Genomic DNA, 15699 nt, shown 5'->3' with positions numbered 1-15699 from the left:
TACACATTGCCCTGATATATTTGGGAATCAGCAGAGTTTCTCAGGCTGTGTGCACTGAAGGTGAGAATTGAATGAGGAAGACTTCTGGCAGATGAGGCACAAGGAAATGGATGAAAAGGATAACAGGAAGAGCTTAAGACATCCTCAATTGTTGGTTCTGCATTTTGACTGGGTATTGAAAATGTATGTTAAAGAGCGTTTTGTATGTTGTTAACTTATCTTGTTTTCCCATCCATTTCCATTTGACAGGAGGATTATATGTTGGAAGCAGATACAGGAGGATTCCAGAAATGACAGGCAGCTTGAATAGCTCCCCACTGATGTGTTCACATTTTTAAAAAGCTGTGATTTATGATTCATTCTTCTACATGCTCAGAGGCTCTTTTGTAGTTTGATAAATGTTTACTGTTGTTATATTTTTTTTCTCCAGCTAAGGAGTGTCATTGTAGAATTCTGCTGAAATTGCAGATGTCTTGACTGTTTGAAATATAATTTATCGAGCTCAAGTTACCGTCCCTCCTACAGTGTGTAACTACCACAGTTAGGATACATTTTGTACAATAAACTGTAATGAAAAACTTTCCTATTATTGGGCTGTTTGAAAGGGAAATGATTCAGGCCATTAGTTATCGTTGTCCATTTTTGTAATGTGTGATTAAGATGGAAAGCTCAACAGCCACATTGGTTCTAAACTCCATTTCATTTCCCACTTCTCTGTTAATGAATTCATTCATTCGCTTCCTCTGATATCCACAGTTTCATGCCCTATTAATAAACCCAGCTCTTATTCTTCAGAGATTGCCTTACTGTATTGTAGAAGTAATTATTATTGAATGGAATTAAGCCTTTGACACTCACAGGAAAAGCAAGTTAGGAAATGCCAGGTTTCTCTACTAACAGTAAAATAAAATTAGAATTATGATGGGATTTTGCATGAGGGAAATCAAGTGCACACTGAACAAACCCAAAGCATGTGGGCACCCGCTTGAAAGACTGACACATTATCTCATTTGAGTGGTTCTTTCTTGTTTTTATGCAAAGAAAAAAAATTTGAACACATTTTGTGAATACTGATATTCTGTGCTGTTTCCTGCCTGTATTTTCTCCCAGTTGGAGGAGCAGCTGAGCCGCGTGCAGCGGGAGAAGAATGACCTGCAGTCGCGCATGGAGGAAGACCAGGAGGACATGAACGAGCTCATGAAGAAACACAAAGCGGCTGTTGCCCAGGTAACCCCACCTTTCCTGTTTGGACCTGTAGCCCCACTGCTTCCTTATCATCTGCGTCAATACAGTACATTGAAAGCAGGACAGTGTTATATACAGCCTGAACCTTTTCCACCAGCATTCCGTTTCTTGGAAACAGTGCCAGCTAATGACACTCGTCCCTACAGTAGCTGTACAGAATTATTTTTAGGTTTACCTTCCCGAAAGCTTGTCATGACAAAGACACTCTTCTAAAAATTAGACTTCAGTCTGTTCACTGCTGTGTTTCTAAAGAAGAGTTCCTGCGGGAAAAAAACAATCAGAGTTTCAGAATGTTTTGATCTGTTGGCAGTTGTGGTCTTTTTGAAGCTGCTTCTGAATATTTGCATATCTTACACCATCATCATTTCCCAGTCTAGTAGAATTTATTTGCTGTGTTTTTGTCAAGCCACCTGATCAAAATAACACCGTCATTACAGATGTGAAGGTGAAATTAGTTTGCACTTTCAATTATTTATAGATGCTTTTATTTTTCTAGAAATATCATCGCAGTCAGGGGAGTGTTTACAACAAAAAAAAACCTGGGTATTTAAAAAGAGTATATGTGTGTGTGTGTGTGTGTGTGTGTGTGTGTGTGTGTGTGTGTGTGTATATATATATATATATATATATATATATATATATATATATATATATATATATATATATATTACATTTTTATGTTTAAGGTGTCTGGATCACAGGTAGAACATATGGGTATCATGACAAAATTCAACTTTAAGGATACTAAGTATTATTTAAATGATACTAAATATTATATGATAGATATTGTTGTCAACTAAAATCAATAGTTCACTTATTTGGCAAAGACGGTTTTGAATCAGTTCCCTAGCTCACTCAGTGATATTAGACCCTGGCCATAAAGTTGCAAAATGCATGTAGAGACCAGTTCTGAATTGATTAATGCAGCTAAGGAACTGAATACAGAATAAATTGAATTGATAAAGTCAAATAAATTGCTTGACTATATTGTTTCTTTTATAAAACACAGTCTGCCGTTAAAACAGTAAAAATCAAATGGTGTTTACCTGTGAAACTACTGTAGGCAGACCTCTCAGACTTGTGTCTATAAGTCTAATGGTTTTATAGGTATTTCCACATTGACTTCATATTGTGAATGACTGACTCCTTTGTTTTTGTACAGTCCTCTCAAAGCCTGGCACAGGTCAGCGAGCTCCAGACTCAGCTCGAGGAAGCCATGAAGGAGAAACAGGCAGTCCAGGAAAAGGTAAGTCTACAGACAAATAGAATTTAGGAGGCTGTTGCTTTATTATGGAGTTGTTTTTGTTTTTAGTGCACACCATGAAAAGTTAAAAGAGAACGAGCCTCCTTTTTTTTTTTTTTTTAAATAAATTTAAGGTATGTCTTTGAGCAGTTGACTTACAAGTGTAACATGTAAGCTTGTTAAAAGATCCTGTGCCAATAGGTCAGGACTCAAGAGATCAGTGTCTCACTCTGCTCCGAAATCAACAAGCCATAGATAAGGATCAGATCATGTCGCGCAGCAATTATCCATGCCGTTTCACTCGGCTAATCTGGTACGAATAAACAGGCTAGAGAAGCCGAACCACAGGCTGCACTAATTCATTCCACTGGCTTTGTGAAAAAAATATGTAATGCCTCAAACACATAGGAGAGGTCAGGCAACTCAAGGGCATGCAAAGCCGCTTTTGTTTTCATCTTCACATTCATCTGGAGTTCAGTTTAAAAAAAAAACAACAGCTTTAAGCCTGGCTCAAAAGTCAATATGGGAGCAGTCATTATTCTCAGCTGTAAAATTCTTCACCTCTTTGAAAATAAATGAGAGCACGCTCAGAGATGGAAAACAGAGGTGCCGAGGGCTTTTGAATAATGGATTTGAGAAGCTGGCAATTAAGAATCCAATGCAGTATGCTGGGCCAGCTCAAAGGAAAGTGGCAGAGCACTTTTAAAGAAGGCCACCACGAAGACATCCGGTGGCAGTTTCTATACACAGGTTCATTTTATGTCAGACAGAAAAACAATATGCAGCTCTGAAAGTATCATAAGTTAAATTCTACAGCAGGATGCAGATGAATTTTGTAGTTCACTCAGCCTGTGTTTGTGTGTCCTTGTGTCACTGATCTCACTTTTTACATGCTCTCACAGCTCACTGCACTGCAGAGTCAGTTGGAGTTTCAGGAACAGTCCATGGTGGACAAATCTCTGGTCAGCAGGCAAGAGGCTAAAATCCGCGAGTTTGAGACCAAGCTTGAGTTTGAGAAGACGCAGGTGAAACGTCTGGAGGTGAGTCTATAATTTTGTATTAGAAAAAATACTTATTCGCAAATCACATTTTAATGCTTATTGTCGCTGTCTCTTATGTCCAAATTTTGTCAATTTCATGTTTTTTCACATATTGATGCTATTGGTCAGTCCCCACGTGGGTCTGTTATTTTCTTTTTTTTTTTTTTTTTTACAAGTTATTAACTAATCTAAAGTCTTGAAAATAGCTTGAGCGTGGCTCAACGTGGCTCAACGTGACCACAGACTTTATTGAACACTGCTGGCAGCAGCGACGTCTGTGTCTGTACCATTCTTATCAATGACAGCATAATCTCATATCTCCCTGCTCCCAAGTCATAAAGCTCGTATCTCCGATAAAACGTGACTTTGGGAAAATGTTGTGTATATGATAGCAATATAAGGTATAATAACAACTTTAACGATACAATGTTTAAGAACTCAAAAAAAATACGGCATTTTTTTAATTTCCTGAAAAATAATGGTTTTGGAGATATGAGGATTCTGCCTGACAGCGACGTTATGCTAATTCCACTGTTCTGTAGGGTCTAGTGTCGAGGCTAAAGGAGAATGTGGAAAAACTGACAGAGGAACGTGATCAACGTAGCACCAGTGAGAACCGTGAGAAGGAGCAAAACAAACGACTGCAGCGTCAAATCCGGGACATCAAGGAGGAGATGGTTGAACTGGCCAAAAAGGAGAATGAAGCTAGTCGGAAAAAGCATGAGTTGGTGAGATTTTTTCTTTTTTTTTTGGTATATTCCTTTCTACAATTGGGGTAGTCTTATTCCCAGTCCAGTGTTTGTGATGTGTACAGTTTAGTACTTATCATGCTTGTCCTGTGTTATACCTGTCTTAAGCTCTAAAGTGATCCTGTTCCTGTAGGAAATGGACATTGAGAGTTTAGAGGCGGCAAATCAGAGCCTTCAGGCAGACCTGAAACTGGCTTTCAAAAGGATCGGTGACCTGCAGGCTGCTATTGAAGATGAGATGGAGAGCGATGACAACGAGGATCTTATCAACAGGTAAACTGTTCTACTACTTCATCTCTCTCTCTCTCTCTCTCTCTCTCTCTCTCTCTTTCTCTCTCTCTCTCTTTGCTCTTGCTTTCTAGTAGAGGACAGCAAATCCCTGCTGACTGAAACGACTCGGTGGAGGAATGAAATCTTTGAAAATTCTGGACAGAGATGTTTTTTTTTCTGTCAGTTATTCATACTGCTGAAAAAAACTGTAGCCAAAAAAACGGCATGCGTAATTCAGAGAATTGCTTTCATAATCGATTCGTTAGTAGTCATGCCAGTAACTATGTCGATTAACTTTATGCACACTTTGTAAGCGGTTACATTAAATGTCGGCGAATGTTAATGGGTTTCACTTTTAGCGATAAAAAATGCTTTACATAATTATGTGAAAAGCTGCTGTCACATTAACTTTGGTTTGTCAAGTTAATAAAAAGCAGTTTTCCTTTTATAAATGTATAGCATAAATCACGAACACATTCTCCTTTGTTTGGCTTCCTGACATTTCCATCGCCGGCTGATAAATGTACCAAAAATATAATCAACTGAACACACGGGCAACTGATTAATACTGTCTGGTTTCCTATCTTCCATGTAGCTCAGTACTTTGCTATAAATCCTGAGAGGTGCTTGCATTTATCTAAGGGTTTTTATTACTTATAAACATTACGTTATTTTTTTTAACTTCCTTCTCCCTATTATCCCTACAGAGGCATTTGCTATAATAAAGTCATGGGTTGAAAATCCAGTCATATGACACAGAATTTGTAGTTTTATTCTTTTCCTGTTTTCACTATGATGTGATCCAAACATTTCATCAAGGAATGTTAAGTTGAAAGTGCCAAAAAGATGAACAGCAGATAAAATCAGATGCAACTTTACCTAGTGACCTTTTTTAATCTGCTCTTTGACTTGCTGACTGTCTCTGACCGATCAACTGATTTAGTGAGTCATAGACTGACTGGCTTACTTATTTATCTACAGAAATCATTTACTGAATTACTGACTCTTTAATTGACTCATCGACTGACTCGTTCACTGATTTAAAGACAGACATAATATAGACAGAAATAAGTCCTAAAAAAAGTGTTCCATAGTCCTAAACAAGTGGAGCAAAATGAAAGAGTGTAAAACAGAGCACCCAATCAAAGCCAGACTATAATCAGAAACACAGCACAAATTCTTTAGAATGGAAGAAACTTCTTCACACCTTTTTCTATATCCACAACAGATTTTCCTTAGAATTTGCTCCTTTGTTTATATTCATTCCATCCTCTTCAGGTTCCTATCTGTCTGTCTGTTTGTGATATATGCCTGTCTCACCTTTCTTTTTTCTTTTTGTTTGTTTCTTGTACATCTTCCATTTCCAGTTTACAAGACATGGTGATTAAGTATCAGAAACGAAAGAACAGAACGTGAGGAGCCTAAACAATTGTTTGCGCTCACTTTAACCCGGTTTGGAATTCTCTTTGGATAATATTGCAGTATCAAAGTTATTTTGAGAGAATGGCAAATAATATATAAATAAATATGGCAATATTTTTTGTTAAGGCCATCCTTAAAAATATTCTTGTTTGCCGTAACCCGACCGACCCTGTCAATTTAGGACCTACTTAATTTTTTTTTTTTTTGCTTTAAGTCTGACCGACTTACTGGTTGTAAATTTGCTATAAGACCGACCTTTTTTTTTACTCTTCAAGCAACTAATACAAAAGCAATAAAATAATATTAACGAGTTCGGGCACCATAAAACATCTAAAAAATTCATTAAAACAGCTCGACACCGCTTAACTTGGCATGTTCTGGAAAAACTGTGTCCAGCATCAAAATAAGGTTTGCGATGATGCGTCCGAAGGCACGGGTTGAAGACCCAGTCAGTGACGTCACGATATGCTAATTTGTTTAAAGTCATACCTACGTAGTCACCATCACCAAAATTGTACTTTTTTTTTACATTGAAAATTGAAAAAAATATATATAGTCCTACCTACCGACCCCTTTTTTTTTTTTTTTTTTTTTTTACTGTTACTGCAAACCAAAATATTTTTAAAGATGGCCTAAGCTTGTTATTTTACTGAGGGTCAAGATTATTGGGCCACAGGTCAGTGATACTGCAATACACTCCATGGACGTGACAATTAACATCACCCATTGATATATGATTATTTCCACTATTTGTTTTGCATGGGATCACATGCTATAATCCATGCATGCCACTGACCACATGAGCTAAGCATGATCCCTGTTTAGTTTTCTTTGCTGTTTGTAAATTATTCTTAACCATATGTGTGTGGACGGATATAGTCACTATATTCTGACAGGTAAGTGTGTGTGTTTGTGTGTGTCTGAGTGATTGAGAGACAGATGGAGGTGTGAGTGTGTGTGCGTGTAAGTGTGCACATTGAGTGTGTGTGTGTGCGTGCCTGCGTGTGAGTGTGTGCGTGAGTGTGAGTCTGTGTGTGAGTGAGTGTGCGCGTGCATGTGTGAGTCTGTGTGTGTGCGTGCGTGCGTGAGTGCGCGTGCGTGCGTGCGTGAGTGTAAGTGTGTACAGTACGTGTTCTCTGGGCTCAACATGCCGTTATGCTGTTCACAAGACCCCTCAGCCCAGTGCACAGTTCTGTAACACACTTTCAGAGTCACATAGACACTATATAGCCTCTCTCTCTACTATAGCATATATATTGTGCGTCTGTCTGTGTGTGCTGAATATTTTACAGTCCTACTCCTGGGATCCAACTGCTTGTGACAGACAAAGAGGAGGGTGTGTTTTTCATCAATCATTTAACCATGCAAGATAAATAATGCATAGCCCACAAATGACCTGGTTAACAGTCTCTCCAGACCTGTCTCCCAGCACTGAACCAGGATCTGGCATCAAGCTACTTTATTCTCATGGCAGTATCTCTCATGTCCTATCAACCAGCACAGAGTGTTTTTTTTTTTTTTTTCATGTGAAAATGTTTTTGACAGCCAAATTATATATCTCATACTTTATGTAATTTATTACCGAGGTAGGGCCTGGGGCCTCGGCATCAACTTCCATACTACACTTCAGTGGATTATCCATATTCACACACACATGCATAGATTGTGTAGCATGAGATGGTCACTGCAGATGATTCTGTACCGATAATGAGCTGTATTGGAAGCTGTGCTGAATTAATTTGATGTTAAACTAAGTCGATTCAGTTGATTTATATAGTGCACAGTCATTGGTTGAATGTAAGAAGAGACCTTTGTGATTTGTAAAAAAGTATTCTAAAGATCTAAGTTAAAATGTCGGGTGTAAAAGTGCAGCTTTTTTTCTTACAGATGTAACTAGATAAGAGAACACCTATTGAATTTCAGTAATATGCAAGTCAAGAATAATTTTTAAGTATAGTAATAAAGTTCAGTTACAAGTCTCTTACACTTTTTGTTATTATGCAACTTAGCCGTCACAATTCAAAATATTTACAAGCAGAACAATTCATAGGAAGTGTAGTGCAAAATGTCAACATTAAAAGCCCTGTATGTTATTACGTCATGTATCAAGGCAAAAGTGTTTGCCCCCAAAATTGTTGCATAGTTTGCATAATGCTGTGCAGTCAGTGACACATTTTTTGATGCACTGACATAATTGTATTATCAAGTACTTGATTACAAAATACTTTGTGTACTGCCCTGCTCCAGTTTTCCACATACACAGAGCATCTAGCTTCTGGACCTGCTCGAGATGTCCAACTCGTCTCAAAGTCTGTGCACAGTCAGAAAAACTCCAATAACCTCTCATCTCATCAACCTTTTGATAAGGGCATGGGGTTTGAAGCGTGCCCCAAAATTGCTTATCCTACTGTACAGCTCCTCATCCTACTGCATTGGAATTGATTCGGTGTTTGCTTACCTTTTGTGGTTGTTTTAGATAAATGTATAATGCTCTAAGATGAGTAACGATATACCGATATACGGAGTGAGTTCAGGGGTTGGGAACAGCAGGTGTAACTCCTAAATAAAACCTGTAGCTGTGACCTCACTTGGAGTTTTTCTGTGCGCATCAACTTTAAGTGAAGCTGCTACTACCTCCTGAATAGCTTCTGAGGTGTTTTTTTTTTTTTTGTAATCTATTCCATGCAAAGTGCTGCATCATTAGAGAGTGAGAAGACTAATCTGAAGAGTCAGGGGAAAATTGACTTGAAGACCTGGCTAAACATAAATCCAGGAGCTTTATCTCAGCCTGAGAAATGAACAGACAGACCTGAGATTCAGTTAGCTGCTCAGTGTGTGGACCCTTAATGTTTCTTCTCCTGTGGGACCTTCTTGTCAGTTTTGCCCAAATTATTGATGACCCCCGGATCCTCTGCTGGTGCTGGGTTGGAATCTGTTTGCAGAACAGTGCACTCACTGAGTTAAAGTGAAATAAAACTACATTAAATAGTGCTCGTGTTCTTAACCTTTTAAAACTAGTTCTTCTAGAACCAAGTAAAAGCTCCTTTTCAGAAATGTCTTGGGTTTTTCTGATCTTTTACATGCTTTAGGCAGTTCATATCTCCTTTCTTAAATGCCCAACTGCTACTATTTTGCTGTCATTGCAGAAATGCAGCAATTTTTTTTCCCACAGCCGTCTTTTTTTTTTTTATTACCCCAGAGTTTAAAAATCTTGTGGCATACTATAGAAAAATCGTGAAGTCCTTAAACTTTTCACCAGGCTCATTCTTGTACTTAAATGAGAAGAGTGTGTTCAGATAGGATGTCCAGTGCCTGCAAGGACTCGAGTGTGAGAGCTAACTAACACAAAGAATGGCGTTGAGGCTTTTACGCCTCTGCTGATTGAGCGCATGTCTCAGTGCTGTTGTATCTGTGCTATAAAGCCGTTTGTTCCACCCCTATCGCCAAACTAACAGTCCATGCCGAATCTGCTTTTAGCTTGGTGCTGATGCTCTATTTCTTCCTTTTCCTTTTACAGTGAAGGTGATTCAGATTCCTGCTCTGAAGTGGAGGACAGGGTTGATGGGGTAAAGTCGTGGCTCTCCAAAAACAAAGGCTCAGCCAAGAATATGTCGAATGACAACCTGAAGAGCTCAAGGTCAGTAGTTTTGTTCTGCCTTTTACCTCCAACAAATCAAAGTAAGACATGCAAATAACCAGGCTAGGAAAGGGCATTCCTTTGCTTTAAGGGAGATTTTTTTCTTACCAAATCACTTATTCTCCTCGTTGCCACAAGGTTTGATGACAGAGACTTCTTTAGCAGCAGCGGCCTGCCTGGCAGATTTATCGACACGCCTGTTGGCCAGCTGGCATGCCTACACCTGCTCCCCTCTTCCAGAGATTAATAGATTGAGCCTGCTGGCTGACAGCTTCGATTGCCCTGCATTTGTCTCTTTTCCAGAAGATTTAAGCCTCCCTCATGAGCCCCTCACAACTTTTAAAAAACTTTAGAGCTTTAAATTCCTTCTCATCATGTTCCCAATTGTGTGGACTTGCCCTCAGAATGGGTTTTGAGGCAGTATTTCTCAGCATTTCTAATTACCTTTAGGAAGCACAAACAATTATGCAAAGACATTCAAAGTGATTATATTGCAAAATTACAGAAGTGATATTTGTGTGCAGCAGATCTTTATTTGGCTCAGGAGGCATGGCTTTCCGTAGAATTCGTATAATAACTCATTCTTTTTGAGTTTTTTGTCTTACATTCTCTATACCATCAGAGCTTCCTTTAAATCAGCTACTTATTTTTTTCCCCACCCTCTTACATTAGTGTTATATCCTGTCTGCTGCCAACTCTATCATGCTTTAAATAAGGATTCGTACCACTTACATATTCAATATTTTAGTATTTTTCATCTTTTTTACTGTGAAGAGGATGTAGAGGAATGAGTTGCCATCTCACAGCAGCAGTGTGTTTCTTTATAGGTGAGAGAGATCTGAGTTCAGTAGTGAACTGGTGTTAACTAAGTTTAGTCAGTGTCTTCGCTTCAACAAGGTGCACTTTAAATGCTGTGTGGAAATCTCTTTCCTAATGTCACGTATTATTGTCTTTTTTCTTAATTTCAATTCATGATGCATTTTTAATTTCTATCTCTGCATCCTCCTTTCCATTTCTTTGTTTTGCTGTTCTGGCCTACTTCACCAACAACTGCACCTTCATCTAGATATGCTGCTAACAGTGATGCCAAAGAGGCGAAGGAATGGCAAGAGAATGGCAAAGAAAGTAAAGGTTTAGACCAGAGTAGGCCTGTGTCTGTGATGAGTTCACTCAGTTATAGGAAACGCTCCAACCTTAAGGATTCCCTTGGTGGTAAAGGAGATGAGGACTCACTCTTTAGCAGTCTCAAAGAGCAGGAGGACGCTCAGGAGCTCTCATCCTTCCGCAAAACCAAACCCAAACAGCCCAACTCCTACTCTGTGAACTCTTGGATTAAGGATGATCTGGATGGCAGGGGCTCGGTTATGTCACAGGCTTACTCAGATACAGCCAGCAGGGCCAGGAATGGCATAGACAGCCGCTGGTCAGAGTTTGACAGGGAATCGGTTGTGTCGTCCATAGGCCGAGCCTCTTGTATGGATGATGATGTCAAGTCCAGCGTGAGTACTGTGAGTGTTCTGAGTCGGCGCCGCAGCATGTCTCGGCTCGATGAGCACCAGACTGAGCGTGGCTCAGCAGTTAGTCCTTCCTTGAGTTGTAGAAGTCCAGGGAGTGTGAGCCAGAGAAGCCCTGGCAGTGTGAGCCGTGCTGATTCCCGTATGTCCTTGGCTCGCAGCTGCCGGCTCAGCGAGTTTGATATGGATGATGATGGAATGAGTGTGGCTTACAGTGAATTGCACTCCATCAGTCCCCACCACTACTCCACCGGCCGCAGCATGTCCATGCCCCCAAGAGCAAGAACCACTGATTCAGATCTGCCTAATGCCTCTGACCTCAAGCCGGTCAGTCACCGCACCTACCTCGACCCAGCACTGGAGGCAGCCATCAATGAGGTTCTGAATTTCAAGCCCATCAAGTTCAAGCGGAGCAGCCTGGAAGACTCTGAAGCCGAGACCAGCAAGCAGGACAAGCATATGCAGGAAGAAGATAATGAGGTAAAGAGTGTGAGGTCTGGTAGGGATAGCCGCAGCTCCTCCAGCATGAGGCGCTCTGCCTCAGCCGTGGACTTCCATCGCTCGAGTAGCAGCCTGAGCACACGCAGCACGCGCAGCAGGAAGAAGAACAAGAGCAGGAAAAGGAGGAGCCATAGCTCTGATTCCTCTGAGAATGAGCGAAGAAGGAGGTCCAAGAAAAAGGGCAAAAAGAAGAAGTCAAAGAAGGAGTCATCCTCATCGTCGTCTTCTTCCTCCTCTGAATCTCATTCTAGCTCAGAGTCAGATACTAGCTCAGGAGCCTCCACTATCTCGTACAGAAGTGCGAGCAGCATCAAGAGAGGTCCTGGTAGGCAGGCATCAGCTTCTGAAGATGAGAGAGAGCCTGAAGGCCGTTCAGAAGCAGCTCCGCCACTTAGCAAGAAAGAGGAGAAGAAAAGGAAAAAGAACGTGGATAGTGTGATGATGAAGTACCTATACAAGCCAGACAGTGACTGACGATGGCAGTAGGTGATGCCTGGTTTGGAGTGAAGTGTGCTGTACGCATGGTCTTGAACTAACCCTGAATATTTCTCTCCAGACAATCTCACCTTTTCAAATTTATCACACCGTCTGGAAGCATGAATAAGGAGGAACATTTTTTATTTATATGTATTATATTCTCATTCATTCTAAACCCACTCCTAGTTATAGGTTTGTTGCATGCATGAATTTATCTAAAGCTAACAGCTGAAAGTTCTTTTTTAAAAACATGACTCATCAGTGATTCAGTAACTGCTTTCGCCCTTATTTCAGTTTAGAAAAGATTTTTTGTTTGTTTGTTTTATTTGTTAAAATGTCCTTGTGATTAATTGCTTTAAACAAAAATAGTCAATGGAGTAACTGAAGTCAATTCAGAGGTAACTATAGATTCCCCTCTGGTATTTTAATTCAAGTATAATTAAAACAGACCATTGATCTGCTCAGCTTGCCAGGCATCTTAATATGCAGCAAAAGTGAATCTAAAGTTTTTAGTTCATTTAAATATTAGCTGTAATTACATTCAAAGTTTCTTGATTAGGGAGAGGTTGTGAGTATACTGAAGTGTATTTGCTTCTGACATGATATTCTATATAAAGATGGTGTATAGGTGGTACGTGTTTTTTTTTGTTTTTTTATGGCTGAACTTATATCCTGATAATGCAGCAAGTGTTTGCTACACTCTTATTGAAGGGATGCATGTTGATCATCCTGTCGCCTTCACAGTATCTGCCACGCATTGGTTCTGATTCTAATCAAATCATATTTATCCCACAGCCCTCCCTCTGGCCGAAGACGCTTCTGCCTCAGCAGATCCGACGAGGAAGAAGAGGAGGAGGAGAAGGAAGAAAGGCACACAGCCCGAAGCTCCTCCCGCTGCTGATGCACTTGGAGAAGCTGCCTGAATGACCGGGGCAAGCAGGAGATGTGTTCCACTTCTATACACTCACAAACAAGAAAATACACTCGTCTCTCTCTCTCTCTCTCTCTCTCTCTCTCTCTCCCCCTCTCTCTCTCACACACACACACACACACACACACACACACTCTCTCTCTCTCTCACCAACACACCCACGCACACACATATATACATATTCTCACATCTTGTAGCTCAATATTGGCAAACTTCTTGGAGTCCTGATGCAACTGAGAGGATCTCTATGTAGGAGAAATTAGAGCATCATCATCCATCTCTTTTCTGCACTGCACACGCACACACACACACACACACACACACACACACACACACGCACGCACGCACGTGCACACACAAACGCAGCTCTCACTGTTGGTGATGTCACTTCTGCTTTCATGCATTGTGTTATGGATACCTATACCACTGAGTGTCAAAGACGCACTACACTGAAAGGTTTTCTTTTCTTTTCTTTCTTCTTCTGTTTTTGTTGGACCTGCTTTGTCTTGTTCCCCTAAGTGCTTTCCCAGAGTGTACTGCAGCGTTGGTTCCTGCCCTGTTCCAGCCAGTGGTGCTTCCAGCTGCTGAGCTGAGCTAAAGAAACCCCGTATTACCTTCCTAAGGTAAAATGGGGAGATTTGTCCTGTTTGCACTTCATTAAAAATAGTAAAATGGAAAGAAATACTGTTCTACCAAAAAAAAAAAAGCCTTTGTTGTGTGTAGGTAGGGTTTTTTTTTCTCTCATGACTTTGTGTCAGTGGAGTGAACAAGGAAGTAGTGTCATCAATTTAAGTTCAGCTTCCTGCAGGTATGAGTAAACTCAGTCTCTCACTCACACACACACACACACACACGCACACACGCTGCATCCTGAGACCCTGAGGTGTCTTTCCTCAGCGATCCCGCAGTGCAGTGAATTCATTTTTTCATGCTGAAGAAGGCCCCTGTTTCTCCCTCCCCGTCCTCACTGTGATTTAATGTGTTTTGGGATATCACACATCATTCGCCTGACAGTGCTGTGCTCATGTTGGAAATAGTTTGGCTCAGCTGTCATCATCTTCCTTTTTCAACGTTGTTCTTATGCTTATTCTTGCTCCTAACATACGTTCTATATTTCCAAAGGGAATGTACTTGATCCTAAGTTTGGTGCAGTTTCATGATTACCTTGCCTATTTCCTTTAATGACACAGCAGTCAAATACTGGAAAATGCATCCTCTTTAACAGCTGTGAATGGCTTTTACATTGGAATTTTACAGCTAAACGACACACACGTGGCATACAGTAAGCACATGGATAGAACTGATGCTGTGAATCCGTCTTCCTTTCCTTGTCTTCTTCCTTATTCCCTCCCTTTGTTCAACTGTTTCCAAGTTGGATTCTGCAGTATTTTCAGCCTTACATTTTACACTTTAGATGAGAGCTAAATTCTCAACATTTCTATCTCTTCTGTTGTTGCTTTCATTATAGTATTTATGGACTAGCATTAATGAATTGAGCAAAGTTGCCAAATGCACACCGTTTTACAAAAAAGCCTGGAGTGGAAAGACTCGCTGCTTTTATTTTATTTTTGAAGGGAGGCAGCATTTATTTCACATGGTTTTTATGAACTCTCAGAGGTCAGTGATTTCATCTTCTTTTCCACACAGTCATTATTACTTTTATTATAAAGAGTGTGCATTTTATCATGTTTCTGGCTCAATACAAATACAAGGCAAATAGATACATAACTCTGCTGGCTGTACACATTAATATGAATATATAAGGCTGTATGATTCATCATAGCTTTTAAAATAACTCATGTTTATTTTCCTTATTGAATAAATGACCACTTGTTAGAAGTAATTTTTCCATTATGGTTTATTATGTTGTAAATAAATGATGGTGATTGTTAGACTTGCTTCAGTGTTTTTCATTTCCTCATTTCCTTCTCTTCAATTTGTTCCCTGTTAAACTCGTCTTTATAAAATCCGTTCCATTTAACCATTTTGCTGCCTTCTTAAATATGCATATCATCCAAAGTGCAGCGCTGCTTCGCATTTTCACATGGTTTGTTTGCTTTGAGGAGCTGAGAAGCAATGCTATGGTTGAGCAAAGCCCTCTATTTTATAATCTTTGCAAAAAAAACAGTTCTACGCTGCCTCAGGCCATGTGTCAGCTGAACCCCAACACATACAGTACCATGAGAAACAAAACTGCACAGATACTGTATTTATATAATGCTGAGGAAGCTACAGAATGAAAATCAGTGCATCCCAGAAATCATGTTAAACCAGGTCATCATTCAAGTTCATTAGTAAATTAATAATCACTGGAACGAGAGAACGTCTATATTATGTAAGTGCCAAATGGAAAGATGCTGAAAAAATGTTATAGACTAGGTACAAATATTAGCATGAAGTGCAACGCATTTCTAAGAGAAGCACCAATAAAGTCAAAACTGGCACGTGAGCCACTGTTCCCCTGCCTCGTTTAGATCAGTAATGGTTTGCTCTATTAGGTGTAGCAAATTATGATAATTAGAAAACTGCTGCATGCCAGGTTACGATATGATAATGATTATAGGTAATGACTGTAATTATTTAAGTGTAATCAAACTTTGAATATCTAGCAATTAAATGAGTAATGAGGTTACTAAAGCATGTTTAATTCTTAATATAATAAATAAAGAG

General features: G+C 39.8%; 1 protein-coding gene across 18 annotated transcripts in view; it reads left to right on the top strand.

Moving 5' to 3' along the window:
- The window catches only part of myo18ab (myosin XVIIIAb), an 84435-nt gene extending 69514 nt beyond the window's left edge, over positions 1 to 14921 (top strand). For 14 of the 18 annotated variants that reach the window (XM_047820285.1, XM_047820284.1, XM_047820276.1 and 11 more), the window contains 9 exons: positions 1111 to 1227; positions 2408 to 2491; positions 3391 to 3528; positions 4071 to 4256; positions 4411 to 4550; positions 5915 to 5959; positions 9487 to 9606; positions 10673 to 12103; positions 12894 to 14921. In XM_047820285.1, coding sequence (XP_047676241.1) covers positions 1111 to 1227; positions 2408 to 2491; positions 3391 to 3528; positions 4071 to 4256; positions 4411 to 4550; positions 5915 to 5959; positions 9487 to 9606; positions 10673 to 12095 — 2253 coding nt within the window. In that variant the 3' untranslated portion in view covers positions 12096 to 12103; positions 12894 to 14921. The remainder of the gene's footprint in view (positions 1 to 1110; positions 1228 to 2407; positions 2492 to 3390; positions 3529 to 4070; positions 4257 to 4410; positions 4551 to 5914; positions 5960 to 9486; positions 9607 to 10672; positions 12104 to 12893) is intronic. The other 4 variants (XM_047820291.1, XM_047820279.1, XM_047820286.1 and 1 more) reach the window with 3 other exon arrangements.
- Positions 14922 to 15699: the final 778 nt, after the last annotated feature.

The sequence above is a fragment of the Tachysurus fulvidraco genome, chromosome 11 (assembly GCF_022655615.1).
Source record: "Tachysurus fulvidraco isolate hzauxx_2018 chromosome 11, HZAU_PFXX_2.0, whole genome shotgun sequence".
Lineage (NCBI taxonomy): Eukaryota > Metazoa > Chordata > Actinopteri > Siluriformes > Bagridae > Tachysurus > Tachysurus fulvidraco.
This window is presented reverse-complemented; position numbering and strand designations above follow the sequence as displayed.